This window comes from Adiantum capillus-veneris, chromosome 3, assembly GCF_014529385.1.
Source record: "Adiantum capillus-veneris isolate H3 chromosome 3, ASM1452938v2, whole genome shotgun sequence".
NCBI classification, from domain to species: domain Eukaryota; kingdom Viridiplantae; phylum Streptophyta; class Polypodiopsida; order Polypodiales; family Pteridaceae; genus Adiantum; species Adiantum capillus-veneris.
In genome coordinates this window covers 9,600,679-9,613,778 of record NC_140933.1, presented here as the reverse complement: position 1 = coordinate 9,613,778, position 13,100 = coordinate 9,600,679, and the positions used below count along the sequence as shown (strand labels likewise).

Below are 13,100 nucleotides of genomic sequence, written 5' to 3'. Positions count from 1 at the left end.
GAATTCTGATCTGACTCCACAGATAGCTTGCCTATGAGGTCCATATACAATGTATATGATTGGTTTCGTGAAATCAATCAGCCGCCCACCAAGAAGAGCCCACTCAGAAACAAGCTTGCTTTGAAAGAGAAAAACACGCCTATCAGTGCAGCCGACAAGCACAAGGGAAGGACCCAGAGAAATGGGTGTCGAGCAGACTTAAAGGCCCAAGAACAAAGCATCACACAAGAAAAGAGGCTGAAGACCCCACTCAGACTTTGGAGAAAATGTACCAAGAGACCAAAGCCCTCAAGCTGAAGGAAGCATAAGAAGCGGCTAGGAAAGCCAAAGAGGTAGAGGAACAGAGATGAGTTGAAGAAACAGCAAGAGAAGAAGCGCAAGAACAAGGCTATGAGTCTCTCAGACCCACCTCACCGCCTACAGAACAACAAGACCATCCTATGCCAAGCCCACTACCATCACCTGTAGAGAAAGACACCCCAAAAGAGCTAATTAATGAAGCTGAACCTGAGAAAGAGAGCGCCAAAGAGTCTGAGTCCACCAAAGAAACATAATCTGCACAAGAGGCTGACCAGCAAGAGAAACAAAAAGAGAAAGAAGCAGAGCCAGCACAAGAGGCTACCACTGCAAAAGAAGCCACTACTACACAAGAGCAATAACAACAGAAAGAACCTGATCCGGAAAAGGAAGTAAGCCTTACACCTGAAGAGACTACACAGTGTGAGCCAACACCTTCTACTTCCACTCAGCATGAAATGGCCGAGGCATCAAAGCCTCAGGAAGACAAAGAAGAAGAAGTCCAACCTTCTACCTCCACGCAAGCAGAACCAGCAACAACCATGACACAGCCAAAAGACACACATGAGGCTGCAGTCACATCCACTCAGCTAGCAAGACAGGAGGATTGGCAGTCAAATGACAAGGTCATATTGCAAGTATACGAATATGCAAGACAGATGCAAGATATGACAGAGAGACTCCGATCAGCAGCACTTAGCCGTAGCAGAAAGGCTAAAGAGCTCGAGATGGTGATTGATGCTCTCCAAGGAGAGTTAGAAGATAGAATGACTGTCATCACCTATCTTTAGAGGCAAGTGCAGGAGATGAAGGCCGAAGCTGAACAACATCAGCTAGACAAAGATAGACATCAGAAGGAAATGGAAGAGTTAGGTGATCTGCTCACCAAATTATCCGATGCTTGCAAAGCAAAAGACAAGTAGCTGACAAAAGTTACAAATGAACTTCTTACAACATCTCTGTCAGCCCAAAAAATTCAAGTCCAATTGGATGTTGCAAATGCTTCTTTGCAGTACTCTGAACAGAGAATAAACGATCAAGCAATCTTCTTACGACAAATCAGAGAAAATCCAGCCGTGGCCTCGATCAAAGGGACGGATGAAGTATACAAGGAACTAGAAAAGAAGAACAAGGACCTTGAGTTAGAATTAAAGTTGGAGCAATCATAGCGAAGGGACCTGGCTTTGATGAAGGTCCAGAGAGAAGAAGATCTCCTTAAAGAAATAGCTGAGCTCAAGAGAGTTAACCAGATCTTGAGAGATGGAAAGCCGGATACGCAGGAAGAGGCAGGCACTTTAGAGCCACCGCAGATAGATATACCCTCGGTCTCATTTACTGAGTTGGAGACACAGTCCACAGTAGACCCGAGTGATGAAGAGGATTTTCAAATTAACACCACAGATGAAAACACAGTGCCTATGGTCGAGCTATCAAAAGCTGAGGAGGACGCACTGAAAGAAAAGATCACCCAAGAGGTGGATGAGAAGTGGAAATTTGCGATGGATTGGGAGTTGAGAGTTCTACACTCTGTCAACGTCACTCAACTCACTCCCAATCAGATCAATGCGCAATGGCATCAGCAATCCCTGCCATACCCTCTCATAAAAGTGGAACACTACAGGTAAAAGAGAGGCTCTACATAGACATGCAAGAAGATGGCGTAGATAAAGACCACCCAAAGTGGAGGTTGAGCTGGTTGAACAAGAATCCATGGTATTTGATTCTGTTCACAAGAGTACCTGCAGCCTTGCAAAGAGATCCAACATTTTGTCATGTACCCAGAGTAAGGACATGGCAAGAGCATGAGGCACTGACAAAGAAGCGGCCAACCTGGCCAAATTACCCACGACTACCAGCTCCAAAGAAAGGACAAGAAACAGAGGAATACATGGTGAAAACCCTAACATACGCCATGTCTTTCTTCAAGAGTCTACTAGATCTTCCATGCGCAATGTTGTACAAGATATACCGAATGTTGTTCACTTGTATTGAAGTTTTTCATGAGCCAGAGCAAGCAAGCGCCCCGTGGATGTCATTCCTCGAGGGAAATAAGGGGTTATGCTATGATCTAAGTATTCAACCTTCCAAAGAAGTACTATATGGCTTCTACGCCCAGTGTATGTTCTTACCCTCACATAATATGTTGGCGTTTGAGGAAGCTTTCTACACTGGATTCTTCACTTAGCGAATGAAGATCTTTGCACCAGATTTGTAGGCTACTCAGTGGTGGAGCTAAAGAACAGAGTGACCATGCAATTTTTGCAAGTGCCACAGGGGTTTTTCTTGGAATAATTTCCAACTTTAGTTGAATCTTTGGATTCTCTAGCTGTTTTGTCACAAGAATTTATTCGGCTTTATCTGGCTCCAATAGCATTGGATGATTTTGATGGTTTTGGATGGTTGTCAACACATTGTACAAACATTGTTTTTCCATATAGCAAAGGATACTTTACTAATCTTATGATCAATATTGAAATACATGTGATTATTTGGCCAATAAACATATGCTTTATATCAGTGCTACCATGTTGTCGCTAATACCACTGGAGTATCCTTATCTTTGATGTTGATGACAAAGAAGTTATGAGAGCATAGTAGACCATTGATGTACATTGTTACATCTGTATACCCCATAGTATATGTTTTTGTGCCATTAAACGCTTGACAACATATTTTTTCTTCTTGCATTTTTACCCCATTATGTAGTAGGTGATGAAGTTTGAATGAGCTCTTAAATCCCTTAGTGCACAGGTTTTGACTCTATTTTTTGATATTTCAACTGGAATGCATGGATCAATAATTTTTGCATTCAAATCATAATTAGTGATTTGACTGTGTCGAATCACTTTCCTTTGGTAATAGGCATCCAGTTGTTGTTTGCATTTCAAGACCCGGATTTGAGCCTTCTCTTGAGCATCCTTTTTCACTTGTTGTTCTTGGAGATTTCTTTGATTTGTTGCATGTGATCTATTCAACATGTCCTACATCAGTGGCATATGATATTCAACATGTCTTGCGTTAGTGGAATATAATATTTCTATAACCTACATTCACTAATCCAATTAGACATTTCCTCATCACCTAATGTAACAAGATTTATGACACCACTTGATAATATGGAATGAATAAAAAATGGTCCCATACCTGGTCTTTTGCTTTAGAGTATAGACGAGCACATAGTCACCTTGTTTGAACTCTTTGAAAATGACGTGCTTGTCATGAAACTCTTTCATGCGCCTCTTTTGTGCATACATGCCAATGACAGCTTTTAGTTTGGTTTCATCAAGCCGTTTCAGGGCATCTACTTTAGTAGACCATTCTAGGCCCATCCATTCCAATTCTTTGGCTACTCTTAGAGTTGTAATCCAGACTCTATTGGTAATATAACATTAAGACCAAACACCATGTTAAATGGCATCATTCTTAAATCCGTCTTGTAAGCTAATCGATGTGCCCAAATGGCTGAATGTAGCTTTTAATCCCAATTTGTTCTATTTTCATCCACAATTTTTGTTAATACAATGCATAAAACTTTGTTTGTACTTTCGGTTTGACCATTATCTTGTGGGTGATAGGGTGCCAACTTTCTATGAATGACCATGAACTTGTCCAATAGGCATTCAATAAGCTGATTAACAAAATGTGTGTCTCTATTACCTTCAATTTCATTTGGTAAACCATATCTTATGAAAATGTTTCATACAAAAATTGTGCAGTTGTACATGCATCGTCCTTTGTAGTAGCCTTAGCCTCTACCCACTCTGTTAGATGAGTCTCTAGCCACTATTATGTCATAAAATCTAACATATAACTTTCCCAAATGATTTTATCTTATTAAAAAGATCATTCAATACGGGAAGATGTAGGGAACAAGAGTTGAAATAATAAAATCTGCTTTTAGACCTATCTCAACAGGGGACCAAGAGGTGAGATATTTATATCTCATTAAGGGTCCAAAAGGAGAGGTAGTCTATCAGAGAGCAATGTACAAATAATGGGAGCTTAAAAGACCTTAGGGTAAGGCTCACTAAAGCCTCCAAAAGTTAGTGTTAAAGTCCTTAGACAGTGGTCCAAAATACAAGGCTATTGGCAGCTTTTGCTACCTTGGACCTTAAACATAAGGGTAATCAAAGGTTAGGGAAATTGAAAGGCTAAGCATGGTCCACAAAGTCAACAGTTTTCCCTACAAATTTTCCACGAGCTTGATAGGAGAAATGAGAGAGAACACTCACACAAAAGCATCGGGTAGCCATCCTTCTTCAAGAGGCATAAAGGACACATGTCACGCCTGTAGCTAGGTTGCTCCCAAATGAGCCTGAATCCTATTGGATGGCTAATGGGATTTTAGCTTAATAGAATTAAGCCCAAATGATTTTAAAAAATCTACAAAAAGGACCAATAAGAATTAAGAATTCCCTTAATGCTATTGGATAGTCTACCAAGGGGTCCAATAAGAAATGGCCAAGCTTAATTCCTATTGGCCAGTTGACTTAGAGGACCAATGAGAAGTAAGCTTCAAGTAATTAAGGAGCTTAGATATTTTCTCAATGGGGGAAGGAAGGACACTTGTCCCAAGGCTACATACATTGCTAGTTATGAAGCATGGATCTCATTGGCTAGCCCTAGTCATGGACCAATCAGTACCAACTAGTGTATAAAAGAAAATTCGAGTTCTCTTCTCTCTCTCTCTCTCTTAGGGGGAAAGCACACACTCACACAAACCAATGTGTGAAGATTTAATGGAAGCTTGATCTCCTTCTCCAAGGCATGAGACGTAGAGAGCTGTCTCCAACAACTCTTGATCATGGAATACAAATCCAAGCAAGAGACAAGCTAAAGCATGCTTATCTTCTCTCCAACAACTCTTGATCATGGAATACAAATCCAAGCAAGAGACAAGATAAATCATGCTTATCTTCTCTCCAACAACTCTTGATCATGAAATACAAATCCAAGCAAGAGACAAGCTAAAGCATGCTTATCTTCTCTCCATCTTCATTATTATCCTACGCTATGCTCTAAGAGTAATCTATGATGAGAAGAATACTTCTTTCTAGTATGATACATCTTCTTCCCTCCATCTTTCCTCATTCCGGGCTAGCTCTCTCCACCTTTGAACGTGTTTGAGGTCTTGGGACTGAGGCTTGGAATAAGTTATTTTGTTGAAATAAGCATGTTTGTGGTACATGAAGCTTTCCATCTTCATGGCATCCAAATTGTCATAAGGAACCCAAAGCTTGTATTGTAATCAAGTCTCCCTTCATGGAAGAACTTATAATAAAGCCTTTTGGAGGGGGGACCGACTCCAAGTAAATCCGATCCTCAATTTCTCTCTCTCTCTCTCTCTCTCTCTCTCTCTCTCTCTCTCTCTCTCTCTCTCTCTCTCTCTCACACACACACACACACACACACACACACACACACACACACACACACACACACAAATTATTGTTCATGCCATGCTAGTTAGATGTGTAGTTCATTATGCTATCTCCAACCAAGCACTCTCTCTATATCCACTAGGAATTTGCTTAATGGAAAGCTCACTATTGTCAATCTATTTCTGCTACACTCAAAGTTATTAGTCCAATTTTGTTACATTGGTATCAGAGCATTAGGTTTCTCTTTTCTTACTTAAGAAGAGACGTCCTTGAGTAGATCACGAAGGTTGGAATTGTTCATTGCAATAGAGTAGGTGGAATAGGGATTTATTATCTTTGGTTGCCGTGCCTCTGGAAAGTAGGGTACGGGGTACACCGTTGGGATCTATGGTCTTAATAATGGAGTCTTTCAATACTTTCCTATGGCTTAACCATTATTGAGCTATTAGCAAGTGCAACAAGAACCGGCACCACCTTAGCAATGTTAATTACTCTCTACTACTTTTTGCAATTAACAAAATGCTAAACCATATGTGTGGATGCTTGAGTGATACTTGTCAAGAGTAAAGAGGAGTATCAACTAAGGTTATTGAGTTTAAAAAATAAATTAGCATACACACAAGTCTAGTAACATGGCTGACAATAATAAAGAGAGTAGAATTAGTGTTGATGACTTTGATTTTGCACATGAAGGTGCTACTAATGATGCCCCTATGCTTGTGAATTTTCTAGTCACCAGGCTACAACAAGCTATGGGTAATCCTACTTTGCAAGCTGAATTACAAGCTCAACTTCAAGCTACCAATATGCCCACCTTTCCCCAAGATGAAAGAATTTTGAGAGGGCTCATGGCAAGACCTCCAAAAGAAAAATTCTTGTGGGAGAAGGATAGCTAAGCCATCCTGTATCCCATGAGCAAAGAGGCAAGGAATTGCCCCATCAAAGTCACGGGAATACACAAGACGGTAAAGCTCCAATGGAGGACGGAGGCCACACGGTCACCATCACCACCAAAAATAAAGAGATATTCTCCTCCTTGCCAAGACAAAAAGAGGGAAAGGAAAGTTCAAAGGAAGACAAAGAGAATGAATAAATTCCCATCTTCTCCTTCTTCCTCACCTTATCTTCCTCTTTTGATGAAGGTAGCTACTTATCATCCCCAAAGAGGAGAGGACATTGGAAGTCCTATGCTGCTTGGAAGAGGTCCAACAAGTTGAAGAATTTCAAAGAGGGAGAAAAGATCTCTTTTCTCACCTATGATGGCAGTTTTGGTGCGCTAGACAAAGTCTTGGCCTTTATCCAACAATTTGATGCGGCCTTTGGAGATGAGGACTTCACGGAGTCCTCCAAGCTTTGCAATGTATCCATGCACTTTCAAAAATCCACTAGGCAATGGTGGGAAAGTCTACGGGCTAATGGAGAAGCTCCAAAAACATGGAATATTTTGAGAGTCTCCATGATGAAGTAATTTCTTCCTTCTTCCAGGCGATGCCGAAGGAGAGGTTCTCACAACATGGCAAATCTTGAAGATGTCTCCTTAAGAATCTATCCACAAGTATCTGGACACGTTTTGGGAATTACATCTCAAAGCCACTATCTATAAAAAGATAGATTTTTGAGATCAAAAACAACAATTTTGTGCCACGCTATCTGAAAATATGGCTAAGTATGTTAACTTCCAAGAGCCCAAGACTATTTTTGTTGTCATACATCACACTTTGGTTGCTTCTTGCATCAATTTCCAACAAGGGGCTAAGAGAAATTCTAAGCCCATGGAAGCTAAAGAACGAAGCGAGTTCAAAGGGAAGAATTATGCATCGACTTCTTCCAAATGCAACTCTAACAACAACTTCTTTCCAGGGAGTTCTCCACCTAACAAGCGAGTTCTCCACCTAACAAGCCTCCTTAGGGTCTCTCAAGCCCAACAAGTGGAGATTATGAGGCAAGTAAATGAATTGGTTGAGAAGGGTATGGTGAGACCTAGCTCATCTCCCTTTTGCTCACCCATTCTTTTAGTGCATAAGAAAGATGGCACATATTGTATGTGTGTCGACTATAAAGCACTAAATAGAATCACTATCAGAATAGATTCCATATGCCAAGGGTAGAAGATCTATTTGACAAACTTCAAGGGTCTATCTACTTCAATAGTGTTAGGGTGTAGGCGAGGTGGCCATGGGGAACACCCCCTAACTTGTAATTATCCCTTATGAATATATAGGGAGAGAAAGTGAGAGTTGACTCTCTCTCACTTTCTACTCCACTAACCATTCTCCGTGTGTTCATCTTCTTCCCCAATTCCCCCTCACACACTCCTTGCTTGTGTATACACGCACACAGATACGCATCCGCACACGCCTGCTCCTTTCAACTGGTATCAGAGCTTAGGTGGAAGCAGCACGGACGGCTCGCAAGAAGCACGGTGAAGAGGGAGAAGAGAGCTCAGCCATAATCGGGCTTGGAGCTCGGAGGAGCAGAGCGGGTTTGAAGAGCATTCAGCCATAGCTCGGTGGAGCTTGTGGCAGTGAAGCAGAAAGGTGCTGTTTTGGATTGCAGTAGGACGTGGAAGAGACGCGAGAGCTATCGGGCCAGCCGCGGTACACACAAGGTACCAGCACAGTCCCGATTCAGAAAAGCCAACCAAGAGGTACGCTTAATTGGTGGCACAATTCGAAGAGTAGTCAATCAGGGAGCTCAATCGGCGTTTATAGCTGCCACCAATCGACAATGGAAGCTTGATGTAGGAGATGAAAAGAAGGAGCTGATTTTCTTTCATCCTTGCAACAGAAGAGAGAGCGCTTGGGAGTTTGTAAGGAAGAGCTGGAAGGCAACAGAGAAAGGAGATGAGCTGGGAGCTCATACAAGCTCGATCAATAACTTCATGGGAGAATCAACAGTGCAGCAGGAGTTCAGTTTTACAGCAGAATGGAGAAGCAGCGGCATGAGAGAGCTATTTGCTCATGATTTTGACTGCAATTGAGGGAAGCCCACAAGAACCTTGCAAGGCTCGGACTTCGAGTGCATCAGTGAGAGAGAGAGAGGCACTGGAAGCTCTTTGGCCCAAAACAAATTTGCACAGCTCTCAAAATAGGACAACAGGGAAAAATAGCCCTTTTTAAGGGGGCTTGGGCATCACCGACCCGCTCTGGTTGAGCTTTTGAGAAGCTCAACCGGCCAACTCTACTCGTCGGCGGCAAAATAGTGAAGCCAACGGAGAGCCTGGCCGACTCAACCGGCAGCAAACATTCCAGCAAGAAGGGTGCGTGCCGGACTAATTCACCCCGCCATAGCTTCAGCCTATTAGCTTGCCATACTACTCAGCCTAAGCAACCCTCGGCTCAGCTCGGATCTTTGGTCCAAACAGTGCCACTAGTTTTTTGAGAGTTTTCCAAAAACCAGCCAAATTGTAATTTTGAACCTTATCTTGGTTAAGGGGCATTCACACGGAGGTTTAGCCAAATATAAACACATTTCTTGACACTTATGGACACCCAACCCGGAATTTTCTCGACATTCCATCGTTTCACGCAGACGGTGCTCTTGCAGATGGCCACAGCATCGACATTGGGCGACAGTTCTCACAATCATTTTCATCGACATCGACGACGGTTCTCACACTCATTTTGAGACGCTCATTCACAATTCTTGTTGACACATAGACGTGACTCCACATTCCACATCGCACGTTTGCCTATCATTGACCCCATCACGCTCCAGTGGGAGTGTGCAACAGATAGAGAGCACCTACAGCCTCTATCGCAGTCTCTGGGCACATCGCTCGGAGGTGGAGTTTTGGCATTGGCACTTACAACGGTGTACATGTTGGAGATCTAGCTGACAAACAATTTTTTGGCTGAGCCGTAGATTTCGGCGACTACTTTATAGCTGGCATCTTCGCATTTTACAGGTTTTTTGCACATAGGATTTTGCACACATGCCATTTTCACGTTGTTAGCTCTTTTGAGAGCTTGATCCCCACAAGGATTTTACACATTTTATGTGACAAACTCATGTACGTTCTCATATGGATATTGCCTATGCACTACTTGTAGAGCCATCTTGGCTATATTGGCAATTACCCGGCCGTTTTTTAGACTCGATTTCGGAAGAGCCCTTTCTAAGACTGTGGCTAGTGTCATTGAGTGTGCTTTACCATTGGAGGGCCCTGCGTGAGTTTTTTCTTTGAGCTAGGGTGTGCTCGAGTTTGAGACACCTTTGGTGATACAGGTGATTGGAATTCCCTATTGTATCCTCATCATATGTTATGTATCTTTGGGAATTGTATGCTTGACGTCGTGTATGGCAGTCCATTGGCAGTGATAGTATATAGTTTTACATGCCTAGTTTGTGCAGTTGGCACATTTTATGCATGTTTTGAGTTGATTTTTGACTCCTCATACAAAGGAGACTCTGTCGGATTCATCCCGCGAGTCGACACACTTATTGTTTGGCACTTTTGAGCCCTATTTTGGTTGAGACTTTGCTCCCTATACAAAGGTTGCTCTGTCCAAATTTCTGCAGCTTCTCACCATAGTTTGGCACCTCTAAAACCCTCTTGTCGGTGATGGCTTCTTCTTCAAATAAGGAGGAGTATTTCATCCGCAAGTTCGATGGTAACAACTTTACCATATGGAAAGAACGTATGAAGGATGTTTTGACTAAAAAAAGGTCTATCAAAACCGTTGAAAGAGCGTGCAGAGGGTGATGGCCACACACAAGCTCAGTGGGAGCTTTTGGATGCAAAATACATGGCTACGATACGCTTACATCTAGCCAAGTCAATGTTCTTCACTATCATTGCAAAGACAACAGCCAAGGATCTATGGAATAGCTTATGTTCAGCATGGGAGAGCAAAAGTGAGTCCAGCAGAGTGTTTCTCATGATGAAGCTCAACATGAAAGAAGGTAGCACAGTTTCTGGACACTCGAATGAGTCCAACTCCTTGTTCAGTCAATTGACATCTCAAGGCTTTAGTGAGTTTGATGACAAACTAAAGTCTATTTTCCTGCTATGCTCCCTACCGAGTACATGGGACACAAGGAATAAAAATGTACTTTTATTGGCCTACCATGAAAGTAAACATTCATGACTATGTTTCAAAATCTATGGTATGCCAAAAGACAAAATTTGATAGAGGAAAACAACCTGGATTACTCAAGCCTTTGCCAATTCCTAATTCACCATGGGAAGCATATCCATGGATTTTATCTTTGGATTGCCCGAGTCTATCAATAGAAGTACGAGAATATGACAATAGTTGACAAGTTTAATAAACAAGCACACTTTATACCTGTCAAAAAAACTATAAAAGCACACAAAATGGCCACCCTCGTCATATCCCAAGTCTTCAAGTACCATGGCTTGCCTACTGTTGGACGCATATCAAACCTCACCATCCTATTTATTGCAGTATTAGCGAGAACCACGATTAAATTGTCAATCCATGGGATGAATCTAACTCGACTAGTGCATACAGGCTACAAGAGGTTCTCAATCTCTCGGAAAACAACTAACAACTCGCATCCAACTCAAGCTACACTCAAGTGACTGAATTAATCACCAAAACTCAATCGCTCATCGATAAACAAATCACATCCGTTACAGCATCAAATGACATCCAAATGTAACGAAACTTTTAGGACAAGTTTATAAGACCTAAGCACACATGCTTATGGTCTCAAACCCCAATTTAGGTCAAGTTCCAAAATCGCAATTATTAACAGCAATGGATATTTAACCTAGTCGTTTTTGACCCAGAATGCATCTAAATGCTTAGCAATGATGCCCCAACCCGCCTATGCTTAGTTTTTCATTTGAAAGTGTAAATCTCTACTTATGATGAAATTAGCCCGTGGTCGGCGAGACCAAAAGCTACAAAATATTGTGATGGGTTTACGTCAATGCGTAGAGCTGTTACTTGCGGTTGCAATGCAACAAACGCGACTGCAATGTGACAACCGGGAAGGGAGTAGCAAGCGCGAGAAGGAGAGAAGTGAGCGCCGTTAGCTCACGTTGTGTATTTCATTATATAAGAACTTAATAATAACTTACAAAAATTGGCTTTTATACCTTAGCCAAGGTTTTCGATGGTCAAAACTAATAATGTGGGAGTTCTGCCAAAGATGGGTAATGACAGGTTGATACAATCTGGAAGCTTGTAGCCCCAGCTCATCAATTACAAGGTTAGGAGTTAAAATATTATTGATTTACCAGAATAATAAGTATTTTACAATGAGAACTCCAAAAAATGGTATCCGTGTTAGCTAACATTCCCCCCTCCTCGCCTGTGTCGTCCCTTGACACAGCTTTATGGGCTGAAGTAGTCTTCGGGCTGGCGACTGGCGAGGCAGTTTTTAAGCGCTGTTAGAGCCTTTTGATATCTGATTTTTCATATTTTTATCTGTTGGCACTTGCAAGAACTGCATAGTTCCTCTGTTCTTTAGCTCCACTGTTGAGTAGCCTACAAACCTTGATGTGAGGTTGTTGATCACTTGTGCAAATATCTTCATTTGCCAAGTGAACAATCCCGTGTAGAACGCTTCCTCGAATGCCATCATATTGTGAGAAGGTAAAAACATGCATCTGGCATGAAGCCATAGAGGACTTCTTCGGAAGGTTGGCCACTGAGATCACATCACAACCCTTTGTTACCCTCGAGGAATAACATCCAAGGGGTGCCTGCTTGCTCTGGTTCATTGAACACTTCGATGCAGGTGAGCAGCATTTGGTAGATTTTGTATAGCATAGCATATGACAAATATGGTAGGCTTTAAATAATGACATGGCGCCCTTTAGAATTTTCACCATGTATTCTTTAGTCGGCTATCCCTTTTCTAGAGCAGGCAATTTGGGGTAATTCGGCCAAGTTGGCCACTTATTTAGTAGAGCCTCATGTGCTATCCAAGTCCTTACTCTTGGTACAGGACAGAAGGTAGGATCCTTTTGCAGGACCGCAGGTGCTCTTGTGAACAGAATCAAGTACCATTGGTTCTTGTTCAGCCAGTTCAACCTTCACTTCGGGTGGTCTTGACCTGCGCCCTCGACTTTCATGTCAGTGTATAGCCTTTCTTTTACCTGCAGAGCAGCTCCACTTTAATAAGAGGGTAGGGTAGGGATTGTTGGTGCCATTGCGCATTTATTTAATTGGGAGTGAGTTGTGTGACATTGACGGAATGAAGTACTCTCAGCTCCCAATCTATTGTTGCCTTCCACTACTCATCCACCTCTTGTGTATTTCTTTCCTTCAATGTATCTTCTTCAGCTTTTGAGAGCTGGACCATTGGTGTTGTGTCTGCTTTTGTAATGGGTACTTGAAATTCTTCCTCACCACCCAGCTCTACTGCGGACTCTGTCTCCATCTCAGCAAATGATACTGAGGGGATTTCTATCTGAGGTTGCTCCGAAGTGCCTGCCTCTTCTTG

The 13,100-nt window shown here is 42.2% G+C and overlaps 1 protein-coding gene across 1 annotated transcript; it reads left to right on the top strand.

Annotated features, from left to right (window-relative positions):
* The first annotated feature begins 1,484 nt into the window (after positions 1-1,484).
* Positions 1,485-9,543, top strand: LOC147460485 (uncharacterized). Its single transcript, XM_086503126.1, has 2 exons — positions 1,485-1,783; positions 8,169-9,543. The coding sequence occupies exons 1-2, from the start codon at positions 1,485-1,487 to the stop codon at positions 8,656-8,658; spliced, it is 789 nt and encodes a 262-aa protein (XP_086359252.1). The 3' UTR covers positions 8,659-9,543.
* Positions 9,544-13,100: the final 3,557 nt, after the last annotated feature.

Bases quoted from the DNA above. Each gene is read 5' to 3' on its own strand.
- LOC147460485 (XM_086503126.1), top strand. From the start codon at position 1,485: ATGAAGGTCCAGAGAGAAGAAGATCTCCTTAAAGAAATAGCTGAGCTC. The intron at 1,784-8,168 runs GTGGAAATTTGC...GCGGGTTTGAAG, and splicing joins ACCCAAGAGGTGGATGAGAA to AGCATTCAGCCATAGCTCGG.